This window comes from Myxine glutinosa, chromosome 1 (genome assembly GCF_964187855.1).
Source record: "Myxine glutinosa chromosome 1, kmMyxGlut1.1, whole genome shotgun sequence".
NCBI lineage: Eukaryota > Metazoa > Chordata > Myxini > Myxiniformes > Myxinidae > Myxine > Myxine glutinosa.
In genome coordinates this window covers 365,555,932-365,581,529 of record NC_136261.1, presented here as the reverse complement: position 1 = coordinate 365,581,529, position 25,598 = coordinate 365,555,932, and the positions used below count along the sequence as shown (strand labels likewise).

Sequence of the window (25,598 nt, the reverse complement as noted above, 5' to 3'; positions counted from 1 at the left end):
CCCAAAAGACCGAAAACACCCTGAAGACCCAATGGTCCCAACCAACCAAAAGACCTTGAAGACCCAAAATACCCCAAAACCCTTAAAGACGCAAAATTCGCCAAAGACCCATAAACACCCCGAACACCCAAAAGACCCTAAGACCCACAAGTCCCAAAATACCACAAAGACCCTGAAGATTGAAAAGGCCCTGTGTACCCAACCCAGAAAGCCTTTAAAGACGAAGACCCAAAATATCCCAAAGACCCTTAAAGCCCCCGAAGATTGAAAAGACTTGGAAGACCCCAAAGACATAAACGATCCAAAAGACCCCGAACCCCATTAAGGACCCCAATACCCACAAAGACCTCAAATATAAAGACCCCGAACACCCTTAAAGACCCCAAGACCCACAAAGACACAGAAGATCGAAAAGACTCGGAAGACCGGAAAGACCCTTAAATACCCCAAAGACACAAACAATCCAAAAGATCCTGAACACCCTTAAAGACCATGAGGAGCCAGTGGACCCAAAAGACCCAAAATACCCCAAAGACCTACAGGACTGAAAAGACCAAAGGACCCCAAAGATCCAGAGGATCTACTGTCACCATTGACTTTACAAATCAGTTTTAAAATTTCATAAACGAAACGAGGCTAACAATATAAAATCCCAAGTATTTTTTTTGCTTCAGCTGAGGTGTTTCGGTGCGTGGCGTATATAGAGCCTCCCGGCTCTGAAAACGCCATTATTAATATTAAGAAGAAGAATCTCCGCGCTGGCCCAAGCACATTGGGCTCGGTGAAAGGAATTGATGCTCAAGCGGTACAGCAGGGGCAGGTATGCTGCAAGGCCGTGAAGAACAGCTACGTCGAACATGCATGCAGCATGGTGTGGTATTCATTTGGCCTCGAACCGACGAGACGAAGCAGCAGAGGAAGACGAGGCGACACGATCTCCAAAGGAAGTGCAAGACCGCTCGGCAGAGGCAGCAACGCAGCAGTCTCAGCCAGGAGAGGCAGTTCGCTTTGCGGGCCCAGAACGCCGCGGCGATGCGACAAGCCCGCCGGAGACTAGTCGGCCCACAGCGAGCCGCGACCCGGGCCCAGAACGCCGCGGCGATGCGACAAGCCCGTCGGAGACAAAACACCCCACAGCGAGCCGCGACCCGGGCCCAGAACGCCGCGGCGATGCGACAAGCCCGTCGGAGACAAAACACCCCACAGCGAGCCGCGACCCGGGCCCAGAACGCCGTGGTGATGCAGAGGGCCTGGGCCAGGCCGAGGGTGCAGGTGCGATGTGTGATGCAGCCATTCCCGGCTCCACGATCTGCCGAAAGGGAATTGCGGGAAGCGGCCGATTCCAGGGGACGTCTGTTTCTCAAAAATGCAAAGACTCTCAAGAATTCACTGATTTGGGCAAATGAAGATGACTACGCGTTGGCATGGCAACGCCGGCAGTGCCCTGTTCGGGCTTTTGCAATGACGATCAACAAAGCCCAGGGACAGACGCTCAATGAGGTTTGTGTGTGGCTGGAGGATTCATTTATCGATACGTGGCTGATTCCATGTGGCAGCATCAACAAACTCAAGAGTTGTCCACCCAGACAATCTGTGCTTTGCTGTAAAGCAGGCACAGCATGGTGTGTGTACCACAAGGAGTATGGTATACACGGATGACAGAACTGCTGTGATATAGTAAAACTGTGACGTGTGATTATTTGTGATTAAATAAAAACACAAGTGGAGCTACATTCAAAGTACACAGCCCCCATGCAAAATACGCAAATGAACAACGTGTCGCCTTTGGTGCTCAGCGATGCCACCGTGCAGCAAGTGCGTGGGGACGGAATTGGGAGGGAGCAGTGTATACTAATTGATTAATTGTGTAATTAAAATAAATAATAATCGTAAAATAATTCATTTCTTAATAGATTGGCCAATACCATACCTGAACCATTATTACTTCGTCTGAATATGTAACTTTTTGAAAATGAATTAATTAAATAATTGAAAAATTGAATAATTAATCTATTCATTGATTAATCAATAAATCCAAAATATCCTTTATAGCCACATCACGTGATCACTGTCATGTCCAAATATCAGCTTTCTAGCTCAAAAGGTGCCCGAGATATTGGCCAGATTAGAAAGAAAATAAATAAGTACTTAATTCATCGATAATAATTAAATAACTCCTCAATTAAATGATTAAACAAAAAATACGGTTTTTTCCGAAGCACTTGCTCACTATTGTGCCGAAATTTCAGCTTCCGAGCTCAAAGGGTGGCTGAGATATCGCCCGGACAAACAAACGAACAAGAAACCGGAGTGAAAACTGACTTCACCCTTTCAGCGCGTGTCATCACCTGGCCCCCTTTGGTGCCCGGCGATGACGTCATGCAGCGCCTGGAGATGGAATCGGAAGTGAGGGGTGTACAACAATCAAAATTTAATGTATAAAAAAGCCTTTATGGTTTTCCGAGGATCTTGAGAAGCTTTCAGTGGTTTGTAGTTAATTTATACACCTTTCATTTATAGATCATCCATTATATACAGCAGATCATCTACTGCAACACGTGTGTTGGTGTGTGTGTGTGTGTGTGTGTGTGTGTGTGTGTGTGTGTGTGTGTGTGTGTGTGTGTGTGTGTGTGTGTGTGTGTGTGTGTGTGTGTGTGTGTGTGTGTGTGTGTGTGTGTGTGTGTGTGTGTGTGTGTGTGTGTGCGCGATGTTTTCTTATGTTCTTTTATGTTCTTGTGGGGTTTTACTGGAGCTTTCTGATGTAGAGCGTGATACACCAAAATGATCGTCATGACCTCCCGAGTTGATGAGGTCAATTACAATTCAGCTACCATAGGCCTCCAAATATAATCCGGATCCGGCTGCTATAATTTTTTTCCGTGATTCTTCACCATTGAGAGAGAAGACCAAAAGCAATACATAGCAGCATATCTCAAAAAGCTATAGACAGATTCGGCCAAAACTTGGTGGAGATGTTGGGTGTGTGACGAGGATAAATCGATTCGATTTGAGTGAAGCAAATACCTTTTTGGCGGGCTCAAAACTGGTCTCGCCTTGACCTCCGGTAGACCCCATTAGATCCCAATTTTTTTTAATGCCGTGAACAAATTTGAGTTGCAGCATACCAAATAAACGATAATTTTAGCCAAGTTTGGTCACAATCCCATCAGCAGTTTCGGAGAAAAAGTTGCAAGTGTTTACTGACGGACAGATGATGCGCCATCGCATAAGCTCCCCGGAACTACGTTTCAGGTGAGCAAAAAACTGTGGACGGATTATAACAAAACTATATGGATGAGTTGGTTAGGTGACAGTAAAAAGTTGTTGAAAAAAAGAAAAACTTGTGTGTTTCTGATTAAAGTTGAATAACCTGTTTGTTTCATCATCAATGTTGTTTTATTTTGTGGATTTTGATTTTGTGGATTTTGATTAGGTCAGCTAATCCATCTCTTAAACTATAGTCCGATGATGTAATTCCCATATGCTTCACAGTTAAGGTGGCTGGCTTAAGATCTTAGGGTCTTGAGTTTGAGCGCCAGTCTTGATGAGTCTTTGCAATTTATTGTCCCCCGTCGCACCGCGGAGCGAAAGGGGGACTATGGTTTTCCCCTCCGTCCGTGTGTCCATCCGTCCGTCCGTCCGTGCGTGCGTTCGTGCGTAAGCGAAGGACCGAATTCTAATTTGGTGTGTGGGTGCAACCCACGTCAAAATCCAACATGGCCGCCGCCATGTATGGCCGCCGCCATGTATGTCTGAACCTTGTGAGAGGAATATCTTGAAAAATAAGCGAAGTACCAACTTCTAATTTGGTGTGTGGGTGTATCTCGGCATAAGGAAGAACGCTATTGAAAATTGGGTCGCCACGTCAAAATCCAAGATGGCCGCCGCCATGTATGTCTGAACCTTGTGAGCTGAATATCTTGAAAAATAAGCGAAGTACCAACTTCTAATCTGGTGTGTGGGTGTATCTAGGCATAAGGAAGAACGCTATTGAAAATTGGGTCGCCACGTCAAAATTCAAGATGGCCGCCTTGCGTCTTCCACTTTGTCAACTCGCATCACTTCACCGACGGGGGACCAAGGCGTAACGCTTGTTTAATTGCAATTTAACGAGTGGTCTTGATGAGTCGTGTTAATGTTGGTGATAACAGCAAGTTTTATGAATCCTTGTAAACTGAACTGTTTGAGCTTATCATTTGATTTTTGGGTCTTTAGACTGTAGTATACGTCTGGCCTATAAAAGGCTCCATTTTCTGCACCTCCGAGACAGACTACATGTGGCTGATGCCCTCATGCGGAAGGAAAATCTAGATATAAGGAATACTGTTCATCTGCTCTGATATGTGACAATGATCTGTTTTATATTTATTGTCTGCAGAAACATTTTGATGCACAGCAGTTTGAGAGTCGGCGCATCGATGAGAAATGGAGGCTGAAATGCCACGCTGTACCAACGATTTCTTTTCACAATAAATATCTCAAGCCAAGAAAGTCTCATAAGAAAAGAAGCGCGAATAAGCTTACGACACAGAGAGTTTTCAAGAAGAAGGCCATCTTGCCAGACCACTCTTACTGTGCTTCCCCGCCAGCAGATTCCTCACCGATGGAATGTAAGTTTTCATTATTTAGGCCTGCTGGCTTTTCCTCTTTGATAATGTTCCTGTTCTTTAGAACAAAAAATAATAGATATGCAAGAATCCTCGTCAATGGAAAACTTTTCAGAAATAAGACAAAAATGTTAAATAACAAGATGTAGGCACAAACAAGTGGGCTTCTGAGACCCTATAATTTGACATCACGCGCATGATAAAAGCAAAATGGCGTAAAATGACAAAGTCTTGCTGCTCCCTTTATCTGTGGTTCCGGTTTCCTATATTGTACCCGCAAAGGATGATGGTTTAATGAAACCCCAAACACTTGTTTTCATTGATCCATTGCTTGGCAAAACTGAGCTTGAGCCCCATGTTGTAGTTTAAGCAATACCGCGCTGTCGTCACACTATGCGAAAAAAAATCCGGTAACGGGCCGATTGGGGAACGTGTATTTAAAGCGATCTTGAACAGCGCACTGGGGAAACATACATTTAATGCGCTATAAAAAATTAACTCAACACCTCTCATCCATGACAGCTTCCACTTCCGTTCTATCAGAACGAGCTGATTAATCACACGGCCATGGATTGTTTAACCACAATATGGGGCCGTTCAAAAATTATGTAACTTTTTTAGGGAGGCACATACTTTACTAATAATTTATATTCGACATTGGTTTGATTTTATGGGGTCCGCCATGGTGAGTAACACTCGGCCCAAACAAAGACAATGGAAATCTGATGCAACAAACCCGGGCAGTGTATAACCAGCAGAGGCCTACAGGCCTGATGTCTTCAGCCCACCAGAAAACCAAGATGGTGGCGATATTATTTTGTGTGGGTGCCATGGTGGGTGGAGTCGAGGGACAAATGTGGGTGGGGTCTGGCTGCTGTCTGACCAATGGGTGCACATTTCAAGAATCGACCCCCAATAAGAACCACAACAACAGCAACAACAACCATGCAGAGCTCTTGTAGACCTGCTTTGTTGCAGGTAAAAATAATAAAAATAACATTAGGCACACTAAGTGCTATCCTCTCATTAATTTAAAATCCTCATTATTTTGTTATGAGTAGTTTGTTTATTTTCCTATAAACAGACAGAATGAAGACAAACAACTCTCGGTTTGGAATGTCCACCACAAAGAACATCATTTCCATCTGCATGACTGGCTCATTGATGAACATTTTGATCTCTTGATTTTATTTTTCTGGCTGATTGATGTGCATTTTGATTTACTAGGACGTGCCCGTACGTACGTGCTTGCCCGTACGTGCTTGCCCGTACGTGCGTGCAAAAAAACAACTTTGAAACCACGTGGCAGTAACGACCACAGAACCCCCCCCCTCTATTTACATGAAATGGTTTGGTCCATTCGCAAAGCCAGTAACGACCACAGAACCCCCCCCTCTATTTACATGAAATGGTTTGGTCCATTCGTAAAGCCAAAGCGAACGGCTTGCGAGTACGGTGACCATACCTTGGGAACCACTTGTCCGATTAATTTCAAACCTTGAAAAGGCACATCCTCGGGTCCCCAGCAATATACCTGGCAAGTTTCAAGTATATCGGACCGGTAGTTGTCGAGAAACAGCGGTCACAGACAAACACACACACACACACACACACACACACACACACAGACACACATACACACAGAGATTACTGGAATTATAGATAGATATACACAATGCAATTGTTATCAAATTGTATTTCTTCCGTGTAGTCAATCACATATGTAAAGTTTCATATCAATCAGTTAAGCAATTTCAGAGAGGAAGGTTTTGATAGGTTTTCTTATGAGCCAATCTGGCTGCCATACCACGTGACTGATGACATCATTGTTAACAAATGATATTTCCAATGCAAAAATTTATCACAAATGTAAAGTTTCGCATCGATCTATTAAGCCAGCAAGACGCACACAAGGTCGGTCAGCTACCCTATTCTGGTGAAACTGCCAAAATCAAGACTCACCTTCACTCTTTCATTCCTGCTCACCTTCACTCTTTCATTCCTCTTTTTCCCCACCACTCCCACACTCTTCTTCAATCCCACTCCTCCCTCCAGATCTTCGAAACAGCTGTTCACCACCATCTCATATCTTCCCCCATCCAAAACCTTAATCTCTTCTATCCCTGTTAATCCACCCCAAACCCACCTCCTTCAAATTCCCTGTTTTCTTTCCTGAAAGCCCCTGTAGAGTCCATCATGTTTATCCCATGTACCCTGCCCCAACCCTCTCTCTTCCACAGATTTCCTGATGTTCCTGTTTCACACTGTTGTTTTGCTTCCCTCTCTCCCCTTCTTGTCTTCCGCTCCCTTTATTATATGTTCTATGTGTTGGCTCTGATACGAGCCTTGAATAAGTATACAAAAAACAATCAAACAAATAAGCCAGTGGTCTTCATCCCAAATAACAACTACAAAGGCACTCGGAAGAGAGCATACCTCCACCTGGTTGGCCATATCACTCAATGGGGAAGAATCACTTTAAAAATTCTACTAGCTGGATCCGGATCCGGATCTTCATCCGGATCCGGATCTTCATCAAAATTGAATCGATTCTTCCTTGTCACACACACAACCTGTCCAACAAGTTTCGTCCAAATCCATCCATAACTTTTTGAGATATCCCGCTATGTATCGTTTTTGGCCATATCTCCCAATGGTGCCATTTCAAATTTCATTTCAAATGGAGCCATTTTTTCAAATTCGGTCAAAAATGCAATATCTTAAGAGCGGCAATGCATGTAACCCCTATTTCAAAAATTCAGGATCACTGCTCACGTCCACCCATTAATTTCTCTTTTTTCATGCCTGTTGAATGAACCCCCATTCTCTTCAATCTCATCCTTCCCTTCAAGTCTTTAAAATAGCTGTTCACTACCATCTCAGATCTACCTTCCAAAAAACCTAAACACACACACACACACACACACACACACACACACACACACACACACACACACACACACACACACACATACACACACACACACACACACACACACACACACACCTTACCTCTTGTACATAATCAGTTATTGAGAAGTGAAAAAAACAAATTTGCTGTTTCATTGGACTACTGAGGGAGTATCATTCCAAATATCTCTTGATCGCCCCTCATCACTCAAAGCCAAGCCTCTGTATCAAATTATTAGGTTTACTCTCCATTGCTGATTTGCTGAATTAACGCCATGAATATGCATGCATGAAATAACGCCATGCATGAAGAAGCATGAATGAACATGAATATGAATGAATGAACAAAGATCAGAGGTCATGTTAAGTTACAATTATTTTGTTACCGTGATAACTTAAGAACGACTGAAGGGATCTCAGTCAAACTTGGTGCAGGGATGTATTATGAGATAAGGATTAAATGATTAGATTTTTGGGGCACAATGTCAAAGGTCAGAGGTCATGTTAAGTAAAATTTATGTTGCCACGCTGTTACGGATTTGTCACTTCCGTGGTTGTGGTTTTCATCCACTTGACATCTTTCTGATATTATGTACTATTATTGTCTTCAAAAGGTTTATTGTTCATGAATCGTTTGCAAAGGTTAAAAGCGTTAATGTTTAAAAGAGACAGGAAGCCAGATCGGGAACCGGAAGACGAAAAAGGAGAAGAAGAGGAAGGCGTGGCGAAAAAAGTCGGACAAGACGCGTGTCTTGAAGCTTCGTAGCGAGTGTGATCGAACGAAAGTCGCGAGTGAACTTTGAGTCTCCTTGAAAGTAATTTCCTGTGATAGGTGTTATCGCTGGAGGATTGAGAAACCTGCGTAGTCAGGTATAGGTGTTGAGGTTCCGGAGAATCATCGCCAGGTCGCTTCGACTCAAGTAAGAGCCGTCGGCCATTTTGAACCTCGCGCTTCGTTCACCGAAAAAGGTTTTGCTACACGTCAGCTTTTCTCACCATCCTGTCGTCTGCCGGGGATGTGTGTGCGCAAAAGCGGCATTTGAAGATTACGTGGCGGTTCGCTGATTGAACGGTGAACGTGCACGTCTGGATCGCGCCTTTGGGATTTCCTTTTCCGATGCCAGTTTGCTTCTTGTTGGACCACGTGACGGTCCACGCTTTACCTCATTGCCTCATCGCCTCTTCGCCTCATCACTACTCGCAGGAGGGGATCACCTTTGAGTTATAGAGACATTGAGGAGTGTTCTTTTTCATTCACTGGGAGCGCAGTGAGTTATCTTACTTTAGCTGATGGTACCATCTTATTTAAGATGTATTGAGTGCACTTTTGATTGCTATTGGTTGTACCGTTATTCTTGTGTGTGATTTTTCATACAACATTTGTTCGTTTATAAATCATTGGTGTGGTTTTGCTATTGATTACTGACACAGAATAACATATTTTTCTGCCGTGGCTCCTCTCGGGGTTCGGAGGTTTACCGAGACCAGGAGGTCGGGGAGGAACACGTAACAGAAATTGGGGGCTCGTCCAATTGACTCGTGGGCTCGAAATTGTGTCTTCGTCCGGGATAAAATTCCCTGATAACATCCGTTCGGGATTGACCCAGATTGAAATTGGGGGCTCGTACTGTGGAGAAATTGGGGGCTCGTACTGTGGAGAAATTGGGGGTTCGGCGTTGCTGATTAAATTCCCTAAATCTCGTACTGTGGATTAAATTCCATAAATTTCGTCCGGGAAAGAATTCCCTAACATTCCCAGAATTCCCAAATTTTGAATTTTTCCAACATTCCCAAATTTTTCAGAAAATTGGAAAATTTTTGTGTGAAGGTTAACAGGTGTTAACGGATAGTCACCATGGTGTTTGACGCAGGAGAGTTTGCGGCGTCCCCTAGTGAGGCACCGTTCCAAGCATTAAAAAAATCGGAACTCTTGATATTGGCCAGACATTTTAGCTTGGAGGTCTGAGCTAATATGAAGAAAGCAGAGATGCAGAGATTGGTGATAGAATCTCTGGTGGGACAAGGAACATGGAAAGAGGTAGCCTTGGATTGGCTACCTGAGGAACAAGAAAATGTGGAGCTCCGGAAACTGGAGATGCAATTGCAGAGCCAGGAAAGGTTAGAAGAGAAAAAAGCAGAGGAAAGGAGAGTTGAAAGAGAACTCGAGGAGAGAAGAGCAGCACAGGAAAGAGAATTCGAAGAAAGACGAGAAAAGGAAAGAGCAGAACAGGAAAGAGAACTCGAAGAGAGAAGAGAAAAGGGAAAAGCAGAGGAGAGAAAAGCCGAAAGGGAGTTAAGGGAACGTGACATTGAGCTTCAGCAGGAAATTAAATGCAAAGAGCTGGAGTTAATGAGAGAACGGGGAGAGGTACCATCCATGCCGGCTAGTTCGACAACTAGTCAGAACACCTGGGATGTTGGCAGACATGTGAGGCTGGTTCCACTCTTCAATGAAAAGGAGGTAGCCAAGTTTTTTTTACACTTTGAGAAAGTGGCTCGAATGCTAAAATGGCCTGAGGAATCCTGGACCATGTTAGTGCAAAGTGTTCTGGTGGGTAAAGCTCAAGATATTTATTCGGCTTTACCGATTGACCAATGTGCAGAATATGAGATGGTGAAGAAAACCATTCTCAAAGCCTATGAATTGGTCCTTGAAGGTTACCGGCAAAAATTCCGGAATGCCAGGAAGAGGGAGAGTGAGACACATGTGGAGTTTGCCAGAATGAAAGAAACCATGTTTGATCGGTGGTGTGATGCAAAAGGGGTTGGGAAAGACTTCGAACTATTGCGACAATTGATCCTGGTGGAGGAATTCCAACAGTGTGTCCACGAGGACATTAAAGTACATCTGGAGGAAAGGAAAGTACCAAAGTTGTATGAGGCAGCAACCATGGCAGATGACTATGCCTTAACACACAGGATGAGGTTCCATAAACCTAACTTCCCGCCTAGAGTTCGCACGGAGAGTTATGATACATCCGGTGCGGAGAACGAAGATTCATGGGGGTGGCCTAGAGATGACTATGAGGACAGATCTGATACCGCGACTCTTAGGGATCAGAGGTCTACAGTTCCAAGATGGACTTATCCTCCGGGGGGCTTGAGACAAACCACGAGTTTCTCCTCCGGGCCTACTTGCGCGTTTTGCAAGAAACCTGGACACTTGATGTCCCGATGTTATGCTATGGAAAGGCAAAATCAGGAGCGGAGTCAGACTAGTGCAACTCTGAATGCAATGGCAAATGTGAGAAATCGCCCTCAAAAGGGTTACCAACCATTTATTTCAGAGGTGTTTGTGTCACTGGATGGAGACTCGACTAACCAGAAACCGGTTAGCGTATTGAGGGACACAGGAGCACATCAATCTTTGATGCTTGAAGGCATTTTGCCATTGTCAGAGAAGATGGCAACTGGTGTTAGTGTTCGTTTACAGGGGGTTGGTGGCTGTGTTAAAGCTCCACTTCATGTCATCCATTTAGAGTCTGATTTGGTGTCAGGACCGGTCACCGCAGGTCTACAAGCCACTCTTCCTGTAGAGGGAGTATCTTTTGTTATCGGGAATGATTTGGCCGGTGGTCAAGTTTCTGGTAACCCGATGTTTGTTAAAAAGCCTAGTATGGAAAGTAACACTACCCAAGTCAGGGATGGAGGCAATGTTGGCGAGCTCTTTGTAGGTGGACTAAACTTCAAAACAAGGAAAGATGTTCTGGCCTCTGTCTTCGGCAAATATGGCCCGCTTTTGGAAGTGCTGCTGATAAAAGACAGGGAGACACAAAAGCCAAGAGGGTTTGCCTTTGTCACGTTTGAAAACACAAAGGACGCCAGAGATGCAGAAAAGGATCTGAATAACAAGGAGTTGGAGGGTCGGACCATAAAAGTAGAGAAGGCATTTCATAGGTGTTGAGGGGGCTACAGAGGAGGACAACGTGGAAGTAGTGGTTTTGTTGGTGGCCGCAGTCGATATTACTATGGAGGGTCCCAGAGTTACGGCAGCTCCCGAAGGAATGATTATCAGAGTAGTGGCCGAGAAGGAGACCGCTATTCATGTGACTACAAGCAGTCCAACCGTGATTATTATGGAAGTTCGGAAGAGTTGAAGCACTGAATGCTGCGGAGCATCCGAGCCAAGATTCCTACACGGATTAACCGTGACTCCACGTTCCTAAAGGCGTCCATGAAGTGAACTTTCCTACACGGATTAACTGTGAACTCCACGTTCCTAAAGGCGTCCATGTAGTGAATACTTCCAGGCCTCACCACCCAACCACCATGGAACCTGGCTCTCAGCTCGGCCTCCCGGAAAAAGTGCTGTAGATTTGCTTGACTTTGGATTTTTGATCACTACCCCTTAACCTTCATTCAAAAGAAACTAAAAGTAAAAAAATCAGAGGGTGATGAGATGGAGTTTGTCTTTGCTGGAGTCCAACTGGGAAATTGAACATGTAAAGGGCAGGGACAATGTCGTTGCTGACGCTTGGTCCAGAGTGAATTAACTTTGGAAATCTCTGTGGGTTGTTCGAAGCTTTGTTGCTTTATTTTTGGGGAATATTGAGTATTGTTGCCCACGGGAATTGATGATTTGGGTTGTGAGTTTACTTTTGTTTGTTTAAAGAGTTTGCCTGCAAAGAAAGTTCTCGCTGTGTTCAAACTTTATTTCTTGAGGGGGGGGAAGTGTTACGGATTCGTCACTTCCGTGGTTGTGGTTTTCATCCACTTGACATCTTTGTGATATTATGTACTATTATTGTCTTCAAAAGGTTTATTGTTCATGAATCGTTTGCAAAGGTTAAAAGCGTTAATGTTTAAAAGAGACAGGAAGCCGGATCGGGAACCGGAAGACGAAAAAGGAGAAGAAGAGGAAGGTGTGGCGAGAAAAGTCGGACAAGAGGCGTGTCTTGAAGCTCCGTAGCGAGCGTGATCGAACGAAAGTCGCGAGTGTACTTTGAGTCTCCTTGAAAGGAATTTCCTGCAATAGGTGTTATCGCTGGAGGATTGAGAAACCTGCGTAGTCAGGTATAGGCGTTGAGGTTCCGGAGAATCCTCGCCAGGTCGCTTCGACTCAAGTAAGAGCCGTCGGTCATTTTGAACCTCGCGCTTTGTTCACCGAAAAAGGTTTTGCTACGCGTCAGCTTTTCTCACCATCCTGTCGTCTGCCGGGGATGTGTGTGCACAAAAGCGGCATTTGAAGATTACGTGGCGGTTCGCTGATTGAACGGTGAACGTGCACGTCTGGATCGCGCCTTTGGGATTTCCCTTTCCGACGCCAGTTTGCTTCTTGTTGGACCACGTGACGGTCCACGCTTTACCTCATCACCTCATCGCCTCTTCGCCTCATCACTACTCACAGGAGGGGATCACCTTTGAGTTATAGAGACATTGAGGAGTGTTCTTTTTCATTCACTGGGAGTGCAGTTAGTTATCTTACTTCAGCTGATGGTACCATCTTAAGATGTATTGAGTGCACTTTTGATTGCTATTGGTTGTACCGTTATTCTTGTGTGTGATTTTTAATACAACATTTGTTCGTTTATAATCATTGGTGTGGTTTCACTATTGATTACTGACACAGAATAACATATTTTACTGCCGTGGCTCCTCTCAGGGTTCGGAGGTTTACCGAGACCAGGAAGTCGGGGAGGAACACGTAACAACGCCAACTTGTGAACAAATGATGGGATTTTGACCATATTTGGTATAAGTATATGTGTCAGAATTTTGAACGAGGTACAAATCCCAAAAAACACACATTGATTGCTTTAAACCTATATAACTTTGTCCCAAATGTTCTGAATTAGTACATTTAGGTGTCATCTTGTAGAACACAATCACGGCTTTCAGAAAATGTATAGTTTTATATACTTTTTATCAATCATCTACATGTTATAAGCCTCTGAACCTCAAAACATGGTGAAAAAGGGCATTTTTAAAAGTATTTCGTTATCCTTCAAAGCCATGCATTCATTATAAAAGCCTTTTTCAGATACTTTTCACAGCTGGAATAAAAGTAGATCTATATAACTACTCTACTGAATGTGTTTTTGTGTTACTCATGTCAGTTCCTGAGTCACAGCTCCTCCTCATATAGGATGAAGCAGATGAACCGTAACGTAAGAGATATTTATATAAGCCCTGTTTTACACATATCAGGGTGTTCCATAGTTCTTCTTTAGGGCGCAACAAACAGCACTTATACGTATGTATTAACTCTGTAAAAATCATTGACCTCCTTTGTTTCTCTGAGACATAACAAGCTTGAGTGTGAATTTAGAAACCATAACGGTCTCTTACGTTACGCACGTCATGCTCCCTGTAAGCCAGGTAAGTGCATATCGAAGTGAAATATACCATCAGACCATCACATTAGCTTGAATTCTATGCCATTTCAAAAGATCGGGACGCTCCTGGTGCGTTAAGTATGCAAAACTAACCGAAACAGCATCTTCGGGAAGAAGAGGAAGGAATTCATATATCTTATTTTGGTCTCTTACATTATGCTAACAAGGAAGGGAAACTTTGACCATGAATAAAAACGGAACCTCTGGGCCGATCGGTGTCAGTTTGGCTGCGTTTGATAGCCCAGGCTTAGGGCTTTAAGGATATCAAGGTGATTTTTAGCTATTCCCAAAAAATTTTTTTGACCCCTGGGAGGCCCAAATGTACCTCGTTAAAAATTCTGACCCATATATGAGGCACAAATGAACTGATTGGATTATGGCATCAAGAGCTCAAAGATCAGAGGTCATGTCAGATAAAAATGTGATAACTTGAGAACGGCTGACCGGATTTTAATCCATCTTGTTATGAGTATGTATAATGATGTAACAATGTGGGCGGAGGCGTATCGGTTGACATCTTGACGTCGAAGAATGTCATTCTAGTTTTTATATGACATTCAGATGTACATGCATCTGAATAAAAAACCACCTCTAAAAGGTGGTTTTTATTCAGATGTACATGCATGCATACAGATAATTGCCTTATTTAATATGGTAGGATGTAAACACTATGATGCAGTCCATATGTAGTTTAGATTTTTTTCCCTTATAATGCAAGATAGCGGATCGCAAATATGATGACATCATGCGCACACCCTCTATTTAACTTGGAGTTATCAAATGTTATCAAACCGACATCTGGTTTGTTATTTAGGTAGAGGTCGTTCATTTTTGGGATTCTTGCTTGCCTGCACAGCGAGGATCATGGCTAGCTTTTTATGAAGAAGGGGTTTTAATTCTACACTGAGGCTGGAAGTTGAGGCTGTGCAACTGGTTGAGTCTGCGCTATTGCCGACAAGATGTCAGAAATAACCACAGTGGAAGATGTGTGGAGCACAATGTGTAAGTCGTGTTCACATAATTCGCCGGTAATCAGATGTATTTTACTGTTTGCCAAAGTAAAAGTAATTGCCAAAGTTCTCAAGTATTGTTTTATCCTTTCACAACCCTCAAATATTTTTTCTGAAAATGAATGAGAAAAAAGGAGGTTCGATTGATGAGGGTTATACGCCGCACATAAGTTTGTAAAAATCCACATGCATCTCCAGAGCTGTAGGCTGCCGACCCCCGGGTTAAGAAGTTTGTGAGAAGAGGATTGTTAAAGGCTTTCCTGCATTAAAAAATGGCGGCCAAACTAGATCGAATTTCAAGTACCTTCGCCAAGTTTGTAAACTTAGCCAGGTTTGTTTACAATCCCATCATCGGTTTCAGTTAAGAAGTTGCAAGTGTTTACAGACCGACGGACGGACAATGCGCATTCCCCTAAGCTCACCTAAACTATGTTTTCTGGGTCAGCTAAAAACAAGATGAGTACTCATTTTTCCTTTGCAACCTTCTATACTTGAGGTTATGAGAACTGGTTCCAAAAAGTATTTCTAACAAGCAAAATGGTTGATATATATATATATATATATATATATATATATATATATATATTCCAGTTTTTATTGAAATTTACACAGTTTAATGTCCAGTGAATAACCTGAAATGGTACAAAGCTGAGCAGTAAACTGCTCGAGGTTAAAGAAAAGTTTAGGTTAGCAAAAACAGGAAAATAATGTAAATTGCTCAGTCATATTGTAAAAAAAGGCCTTCTTCAGGGAACAAGTAATGGGTTAACAACTCAGCTGTTCTGCAGCAATGTAAGTAAATTAAGCCTTGAAAGTTGATGCAAACAATTCCTACAGGTGTCCCGACCTCTGCTGATTACTTGATTACAAATCCCCTGTCTGTATAAAAGCAGTGTTGGAACTGGGTTGTCATTGTCATTACATTAAGTGTTGTCATTACATCCTCTGAAACATTATTTGGACAATATTGCACTGCAGGAAGTAGTATATTGGAAACTGGAGGAAACTCTGACAGGAAGAGGTCTGGCAGACCCAAAGCCACAACAGAATCGGAAGACAAATTTCTGAGAGTCAACAGCTTGCGTGATAGGCGGCTCACAGGACAACAGCTTCAAGAACAGCTTAACACTGTTCGAAGTAAGCAAGTGTCAGTTTAAACTGTGAAGAGAAGACTTCGAGCTGCAGGTTTGACAGGTCGAGTGGCAGTAGGAAAGCCATTGCTGAGATGGCAAAATAAGAAAAAGAGGCTTGCCTGGGCCATGAAGTGGAGACTACCACCGCCAGTGGACTACTGAAGACTGGAAGAAGGTCTTATTGGCCGATAAATCAAAATTTGAAATCTTTGGTTCATCACGCAGGGTTTTTGTACGCCATCGAGTAGGCGAAAGGATGGTTCCTCAGTTTGTGACACCAACTGTCAAACATGGAGGAGGAAGCGTGATGGTCTGGGGCTCTTTTGCTGGATCCAGAGTCGGCGACTTGCACAGAGTGACCGGCACCCTGAACCAAAAGGGCTACCACAGCATTTTGCAGCGCCATGCAATACCCTCTGGTATATGCCTAGTTGGTTCGGGGTTCGTCCGACGGCAAGATAATGACCCTAAGCACACCTCCAGGCGATGTCAAAACTACCTTCGAGGAAAATAACAAGACGGTAGGCTTCAAATCATGGAATGGCTAGCACAGTCTCCAGACTTAAACCCCATCGAGCTGGTTTGGGATGAACTGGAGAGAAGGGTGAAAGCAAAGCAACCTTCAAGTGCAACACATTTGTGGAAACTTCTGCAACAGTGTTGGGAAGAACTTCCCGAACAATATTTGATTTCCATTGTAGAAAGAATGCCACGAGTGTGTTCGGCGGTTATATCTGCAAAAGTTGGCTACTTTGCTGAGTCAAAAATTTAAATGATATTTCGTTAAACAAAGTGATTCTATGATTTCTTTTTTTATCTCCAATTGTTTATTTGTTCTATGCTTAATTTCAGAGTACATTGAGACATTAAACTGCGTAAATTTCAATAAAAACTGGAAAAATTGAGGCGTTCTGAAACTTTTGACCGGTAGTGTATATATGTGTGTAATATTTTTTTTTTTTGGTTCCCTCCCCAACGTCCATGTGACGAAGCTTTGGGTTGGAATTTGTGGATCCCTTTTCTGTCGTGTTTCCTTCAGCTGTGCAGTGTACATGAAGGTTCTGAACTGCCTGTTGCAGCTGATCGTATAAAGAACTGTGGTGACAAGACAGAAGAATTTGAAATCCTGCAGATCAAAGTGGAGGACCTGCATGGTCTGATGGACCCAGAGGATGGTAAGATATGGTAAGGAATGAAATGGGAAAATGATCATTTCTCAAAATAAGCCATTTGTTTTTCAAACGGGATCATTTCTTCTGCTCAAGTTTCTCACCCAGAAACAAGGTCGCTTTTATAGATGTACAATATTCGTGAGGTATTCTTGCAGACTACAAGCAGATACTGGGCTGCAAACTATGATGTTATGGTTCAACTTCAGTGGAAGCCAGAATGAGGAATTTAATGTTCTGTTAACTAAGTTGGTTTTGGACCGAGGGAGCTTGTATTCGGAGCTAGGGATGAAATCCTTGTATGTGGTGAGGAGCTAAGGTGTGCCAAGGAAGGACTTCGCACGCCGGAGAATGCCCAGTCGGCCACTGGCTTTGGAGGCCAGCTTGGAAATGTGGTTTTTCCAGGAAAGATCATGGCAGACAGTGAGACCCAAAAGCTTGAGTGACAGAACTTCTTGGTGAGGATTGTTGAGAAAGTAGATTGGAGGGTTGTCCAGTCGGTCTTTTCGGAGAGACATTGTAAGAGTGTGAGATTTGTCAGGATTGAAAGACATGTTCCACTTGTTTGACCAGTCTGATTTTGTCCAGGTCTGCAGAGAGTGAAGAGGCTGCAAATGCCGATCTGAGGGATGAGGAATGGAGCGGCAGAGTGTGGAGTCATCAGCAAAGAGATAGAGAGGATTTTCCAGAGAGTCGGAGAGATCATTGATGAAGATCAGAAAAAGCACAGGGCTCAGAACATTGCCTTGGGGAAATCCAGCCTGAACAGGAGGGGTAGATGAGAGAAATCCATTCAGGGCCACACGTTGACTATGACCAGAGAGGAAGTCCGCAAGCCATGCGTGGAGATTTCCATGGATACCATAGGAGGAGAGTTTGGTGAGCAGAGCGGGGTGCCAGACCGTATCGAAGGCATGTGATATGTCAAGGGAGACAGCTCTGATTTCCTGTTTGGCATTGAGTGCCTCCATCCATTGTTGAGACAGCAGAAGCAGAATGTCCAGAGTAGAATGACCTGGTCTGAATCCAAATTGATGATCGGAGATCAAGCCATTTGAGAAGTGGAAGGATTTGATGTCCGAAGCAATGATGGATTCCATGACTTTGCTGATAAATTGGGAGCAGGCTGATTGGTCTGAGGTTGCAAGGATCTGTTTTTGCACCTTTTTGTGTGAAGCAGTAATGTTTGCTGATTTCCAAGATGATGGCAGATGACCTTGAGCAAAAGAGAGGGTAAAGAGAACAGAGAGAGGGTGAGACAGAACGGCAGAGCAGGATTTTAGGACCCATAGGCTGATGCCATCTCGTCCAGTTGCAGAATCAGAGTCGAGGTTTGACAAAAACTTCTCTACCTTGTCAGGAGAGAAGGACACAGAGTCCAGGAGCAGCTGGGTTCGACTGGGTGAGATGGGTATAGAGAGAGATGGGTTTGAGACACAATATTTTGAGACAAACACAGAGTTGAGGCATTCTGCTTTGTCACATGTGGTGTCAACTGTATAGCCATTTAAGGTAAGGGAAGGGATGGAGGGAGAACAAATACCAGAAACAGGTTCGACCAGACGCCAGCAGGATTTGGAGGAAGGAGACAGGTTTGAGAGTTCATTCTTGAGTGTAGAGAGATTGTGCTTCTTGGCACTCCTGAGGGAAGACACACACTTGTTCCGAGCTTGGAAGCAACTGAGATTGCCTTCAGTTGGATTAGCCTTCCAAGAGGCAAAGGCAAGTTGTTTCAGGGCAACTGCCTCACCACAAGATTCAGTGTACCATGGACGGGAGGAAGGGTAAGACAACTGAAGACGAGATGGGATAAATCTGTGCATGAGGGAGAGCAGTTTACTTTGGAAGAATTCCCAGGAAGAATTGATGTCAGGGGCAGTGGAGATGGGGGACCAGTCCAGATGATTGATGGCTGCTTGAAGACCATGCCAGTCAGCGTGAGTGAAATGCCAGACTCATCGACACTGAGGAGGCTCTCTGAGAATGGCCAGAGAGATATCCACTTTAACAAGCATATGGTCAGATGAACTGATTGGAGCAGAAGAAGAACAGCAGACATTTGTAGGGAAGTTTGGCATCACCAAGTCTAGAAGAGAAGATACTCCATTGACTGAGATCCGGATCGGGAAATTGACATTGTGTCAGTCCCAATGAGTTGCAGAAGTCCTTTGCTGAGATGCCGTGGCTGGTGAGAGAGGAACCCACACCCAGCCAGCTGGCATGATGACAATTGAAGTCGCCACATATGAGGAAGAGAGTTGAGATGAGTGGATAGAAGTTGGTCCATGTTGTCATACAGCGAAATGTAAATGTCATCACTGTTTGGAGGACGGTACAGAACACATCTGAACAAAAGGTGGGAGCGGAGAGGAAGCCGTAGCCAGAGGTACTCCTGGGGGTGGGGTGGAGAGAGGGCAGTCCAAGGAGAGTGAGGGAGAGAGTTTTTGATAAAGATAGCAACCCCACCACCAGGACGAGGCTCAGGTATATCATACCGGAGGAGGGAGTAACCAGGAAGAGATATTAAGGAATCAGCGACATCTTGAAGGAGGAAAGTTTCTGTTCAGCAGATCAAGTCTGTATTATCAGAAGCAACTTGTGTGGAGAGATCAATCAGGTTTGAGCGAAGGCCCCAGATGTTTGAGGTCCATACCGTTAATGAAGAGGGAGGGGGAGCATCGGGTGCAGGATGGGAGGGGAGGTGTCAGGTCAGATGAAGGATGAGAGGAGGAGGTAGGGAGAACTGTTGTTAGTGTGTCAGAGATTACAGAAGAGTTGCAAGAAAGGGAAGGATGAGGACGACGAAAGGTTTGATGGTGATGGTATGAGGCACAATGAGGGGTTGTTTTAGGGTGCGGGGCAGAGGAAAGTAGAAGGTTGGAGGAGGTGGAGGTATGAGATAAAAGGGAGACGAAGTGGGGAGGAGGCAGCTTTGAGGAGGAGGGGGGGGGGGGGGGGGGGAAACACCTTTAGAGGCCATTTTTCCCCGCAAGCGGGGGTTGGCCTTTTTCGGGAACTGTGGTTGTCTTTGTGAACTGGTACTCAATTTGCCGACCTCGGAAGGATGACAGGCTGAGTCAACCCCCCTGGCGTTAATTCAGCGTGTTGTCGTGTTGTTGGGCTAGGGTTAGGAGAATTGGAGAAAAATGTTCAGGGGGGAGATTTGAAGGGGAGGGGTTGGGGGCGGAGTTTAGGAGGGGAGGGGCGATGGGTGGAGTTTAGGAGGGGAGGGGCGATGGGTGGAGTTTAGGAGGGGAGGGGCAACGGGTGGAGTTTAGGAGGGAAGGGGCGATGGGGGAGAATTGAGAGGGAGGGGGGAGGATGGAGTTTAGGAGGAGATGTGTGAGGGGGGTAGTTTAGAAAGTGGATGATTAATGAAAAACGAACATTTATAACAAATTGCGTTTATTGTGATTTTCAAATCAGGGATCCGTTTAAAAACGATAGAGGGGTGGAATGAACGTGAGTTGAGAGCATGTAGTGAGGAAGAATTGTAAGAGATTGAATATTTTTTTGAAGTGGAATGAATTGAAGAGGAAATTGAAAAAAGCCTTTTAAATTGGAAGAAAAACAGCGTGTTGTAATATACCACTGAATAAAACATTGCAGGGGAAAGTTTAAACATATTGAAATAATATTGAAACAAAACCGTGAAAAATAATCTTATATTCACAAAATACCGACAGGGAGAGGGAGCCTAGAGGGACAACCATGTGTCACATGAACAGGGCAAAAGGTGGAAGACAAGGAGATAAAGGGAGCGGGGCGAGACAGTGCACGTGGACAGAGGCACGTGGACAGAAGCACACAATGAGACAACAGCACACATGGAGAAAAGGAAATAAATGTTGTTGTTTTTTGAGTTCCCAGAGTTAGGGCTTGGAGTTAGGGTTAGGAGTTTGTGCTAGGAGTTTGGGCTCGTAGTTTTGGCTCGTAGTTTGGGCTCGTAGTTTGGGCTAGTAGTTTGGGCTCGGAGTTTGGGCTCGGAGTTTGGGCTAGGAGTTTGGGCTAGGAGTTTGGGCTAGGAGTTTGGGCTAGGGGTTTGGGCTAGGGGTTTGGGCTAGGAGTTTGGGCTAGGAGTTTGGGCTAGGAGTTTGGGCTAGGAGTTTGGGCTAGGAGTTTGGGCTAGGAGTTTGGGCTAGGAGTTTGGGCTAGGAGTTTGGGCTAGGAGTTTGGGCTAGGAGTTTGGGCTAGGAGTTTGGGCTAGGAGTTTGGGCTAGGAGTTTGGGCTAGGAGTTTGGGCTAGGAGTTTGGGCTAGGAGTTTGGGCTAGGAGTTTGGGCTTGGAGTTTGGGATCTTTGTTTCTTTCACATTTCTTTCTACTTTTTCACATTTCTCCTTATTGATTCTAATTCTTGTTTGTTCTTTCTTTTTCTCTTTCTTCATCTATCTGTCCAAGGAGAAGTGAATTCTTGCCGAGATTTTTTCTGGGAGGTTCACTTGGCTGCGCCTGGATGGGTTTGAGGGTTGTGGAGTAGCGGCTGAAACCCGAATCCTATCCAGGTTCCTCCTGATGACTCCATCTTTGCTCTTTGCTTATTCGGATTCCTTCTGATTACTCCAATGCAGTATTTGGTTTTCCCTTTCATTTTGACTAGGGCATGCCCGTACTATATCTATATCTAAAATTATATCCCCCCCCTCTATTTACATGAAATGGTTTGGTCCAAAGCGAACGGCTTGCAGTACGGTGACAATCCCCCCCCTCTATTTACATGAAATGGTTTGGTCCAAAGCGAACAGCTTGCGGAGTTTGGTAAAGAAATCGCCATAGCGTGCACAAACGCGCAGGAAAGCGAAAGAATCGCAAATTAGTTTTAATTAGTTTTAAAACATAGTTTAACGCCAACATAGTTTGCCAACGTGAAATAAATGAATACGCTCTCAAATGTGCCGTCCGAGGCAGAGTCTGTTCGCCACGTTCGGCACACGTGATAGCTCGCTGCTCTCTGATTGGTTGAATCGTTTTTTGGACATAGCTCGGTAACTACTTGTCCGATTAATTTCAAACCTTGAAAAGGCACATCCTCGGGTCCCCAGCAATATACCTGGCAAGTTTAAAGTATATCGGACCGGTAGTTGTCGAGAAACAGCGGTCACAGACAAACATACACACAGAGATTACTGGAATTATAGATAGATAAATTACATGTTGCCTCTCAGATTCGTGTTGTGTTGGGCTAGCGGCTAGGGTGCCGGCTTAGGATCCTAGGATCCTGGGTTCGAATCTCGGTTGATCGCCGAATTAATGCCAGGGGGGTTGACTCAGCCTGTCATCCTTCCGAGGTCGGCAAATTGAGTACCAGTTCACTGGTAATTCCCTGTTTGTCGTTGAAGGCGGCAAAAAGGGTTGGCGTCAGGAAGGGCATCCGGCCGTAAAACATTGCTTCAAAAAGGGGACCAAAAAAACAACAACTACCACGGTCCCCGAAAAGGCCAACCCCCGCTTTGCGGGGAAAAATGGCCTCTAAACGGTGGTTTTTTCTCAGATTCGCATTAAAAACCCAGATGGTGCATTAATTGACTTCCGGAAGAGGATAACGTAGCTGTTCCACTAGGTTTTGTGATGGCAGTCCATACTGCAGTGAACTTGATGCATTTATGGTATCTGAAATAATGTTGAAATGATGAAAGGTGAAAAATTGGAGCACCCCCCAAAATCACCCAAATTGAGTATGTTTCAGATGGAGCCCGATGTTTTCAAACATTATTACTTTATTTACTTATTTGCAGGAATGGTAATAACTGTGAAAACTGAACCATCATCTTTGGAGCTCATGGACGTAAAACAAGGTAAGAGATATTTCTTGTTTGTTTTTATCTATAATAATAAAAGGCAGTGTGTACGTGTGTGTGTCCTCAACTCCAAAACCATGGAACCTCGCGGCCCCAAACTTTGCATGCATAATTCTCGAACTTTGAGGGAGTGCATGAATGAAAACTGGGTGTTTTTGTGTGTTAAAACTCCATTTTTGAAGATAACTAATGGTCTTATTTAATAAAGGATGAAGGCTCCTTCGTTCTCTGCTGGTATGGCTGGCCGCGTGGCGTTTATAGAGCCTTGCAAAACAATGCCATAAAAGCAAGCCATTCCTTATCAACCGATGTTTGTAAGTCATGGCGATACAGTCACAAGCACTGTAATTGACTTTTTATCACAGCGGACGTCGTTTTTGAAATAAGGTGATAAAATGTTAAAACGATGTTAAGGTGATACAATTAATGAGTTATTCTCCAACTATTTCAAATTGAGTGCTTGGTTGAGTGCTTAAGGCTTAAGCCATTTCGTGAGTTCTCGTCAAGAAACTTGGTAACCGAACACACCCCAGATTCATTTTATGGTGATGAGGATAAACATCTATACCATGACTTATTTTGGCCATATTGATGAATTTGTCCATCTGGGCCATCCAATGACACTACAGTTGTCCATCCAATGACACTACAGTTGTTGTCCATCCAATGACTACAGTTGTCCATCCAATGACACTATAGTTGTCCATCCAATGACACTCCAGTTGTCCATCCAATGACACTACAGTTGGTAACGACTAAACGCGGGTTGTCAGGAATCGAAAGCAGATTTTATTTGAAGTATTTATTTTTCCCAAACGTGGTTAAAAATGCTTTATTCATCGTCAGTGACGAGGAGTAGGAGGGAGGGAGGGAGGGGAAGGGATGGGGGTGGGAGGAAGACGGGCGGGGGTCTGGAGGGATGGGATTGGGTTGGAAGAGGCAGCGAGAGGAGTGGGATGAGGGAGTGGAAGAGATGGAAGGTGGGAGGGGAATGGGTGTGGTTGGAGTATGGGGGGAAGGGGTGAGAGGAGGGAGGGGAAGTGATGGTGTGGGAGTGTGCAGGGGTTGGGGAAGGGATGGTGTGGGATTGTGCAGGCATTGGGGAAGTGATGGTGTGGGAGTGTGCAGGGGTTGGGGAAGTGATGGTGTGGGAGTGTGCAGGGGTTGGGGAAGTGATTGTGTGGGAGTGTGCAGGGGTTAGGGAAATGATGGTGTGGGAGTGTGCAGGGGTTAGGGAAATGATGGTGTGCAGGGGTTGGGGAAGTGATGGTGTGGGAATGTGCAGGGGTTGGGGAAGTGATGGTGTGGGAATGTGCAGGGGTTGGGGATGTGATGGCATGGGAGTGTGCAGGGGTTGGGGAAGTGATGGTGTGGGAGTGTGCAGGGGTTGGGGAAGTGATGGTGTGGGAGTGTACAGGGGTTAGGGAAATGATGGTGTGGGAGTGTGCAGGGGTTGGGGAAGTGATGGTGTGGGACTGTGCAGGGGTTGGGAAGTGATGGTGTGGGAGTGTGCAGGGGTTGGGGAAGTGATGGTGTGGGAGTGTGCAGGGGTTAGGGAAATGATGGTGTGGGAGTGTGCAGGGGTTGGGGAAGGGATGGTTTGGGAGTGTGCAGGGGTTGGGGAAGTGATGGTGTGGGACTGTGCAGGGGTTGGGGAAGGGATGGTGTGGGAGTCCAGAGGGGGTGGGATGGAAGGAGGCAGGGCAAGGTGTGGGAGTCTGGAAGGAGGGGGATGAGTGGGATTAGGTAGGGGTCGGGTAGGATGAGGGAGAGGAGGGGTGGTATGCAATCAGCAGCGCCGGGTACCTTTGCTAGGTCATTAATAATGAGATTTGTGGAATGCTTCTTCGTGAAGGTGGGAGTGAACACCTTTGGAAATGCCCAATCAGTGAAGCTGGAGAGTGTGTGCTTTTATATGAACCATTGATCCATTTGATCAATCATAACCTATACTAGTCGTTAATAAGAATGCTTATCCCGTCACTTTCCTTTTGCTTCCATACGCATTAATGGAGTTTACATAACAACCTGGAAAAGAGTTGATAAGAAACATCATAATGTTCGGATCTCAGGGACGAGAGATTATGAATATGATCAGATTTATTTATTTTTGAACGTATAACTTATCATTGTTGCTCTTTATTTGTTTGATGGATGAGATCATAGTGTGCTTGTTTTATCTTGTCCTTGTTATCTTTTGTCTGGATGTTACCAGAAAGGTAGTCTGATTGAAACGCTGGAAACTACTCGTTGTTTTGAACCAGCTGCGCAAGTATTCCTCGGAGAGAAGTCAATGCAGACACTGGTGGGTCTACCTGACTCTGGACGTTTGTAGAAGTTTACCGATAACCTGTGCTATGTTTGAAGGAACAATTTGATAATATTCCACATGAATTGCACTTGTGCAGTAGTTAAATAAATTTATTTACTTTTGTAAAAGTTCTACCTTTGTTTTTTTCCTGCTGTTCACCTCCATGCAGAGATTTACTTTGCCTGGTTGCCCCCCAGGTAAAATAATTTTATGATCACAATTGCCGAGACTTTAGTCCCAATTAATCCCACCTGGTGAAGTCATACGGGTAAAGTTTTTGGCCCAAATCCTTCACGAATCAGCAATTCAGGCCTGACATTCGCCCAA

General features: G+C 44.5%; 1 protein-coding gene across 5 annotated transcripts; it reads left to right on the top strand.

Annotated features, from left to right (window-relative positions):
- Positions 1–2: 2 nt before the first annotated feature.
- LOC144889518 (uncharacterized) lies at positions 3–25,402 on the top strand. Of its 5 annotated transcripts, none has more exons than XM_078770072.1 (5): positions 3–1,500; positions 4,379–4,610; positions 17,075–17,180; positions 22,898–22,957; positions 25,176–25,402. In XM_078770072.1, exons 1-4 carry the CDS (start codon positions 823–825, stop codon positions 22,920–22,922), a joined length of 1,041 nt encoding a protein of 346 aa, XP_078626198.1. In that variant the 5' UTR covers positions 3–822; the 3' UTR covers positions 22,923–22,957; positions 25,176–25,402. The 5 variants fall into 5 exon arrangements, 3 of the variants coding, with proteins under 3 accessions (XP_078626198.1, XP_078626199.1, XP_078626197.1); XR_013621832.1 differs by having other exon boundaries at positions 4–1,500; positions 17,035–17,180; XR_013621831.1 differs by having other exon boundaries at positions 5–1,500; positions 17,035–17,170.
- Positions 25,403–25,598: the final 196 nt, after the last annotated feature.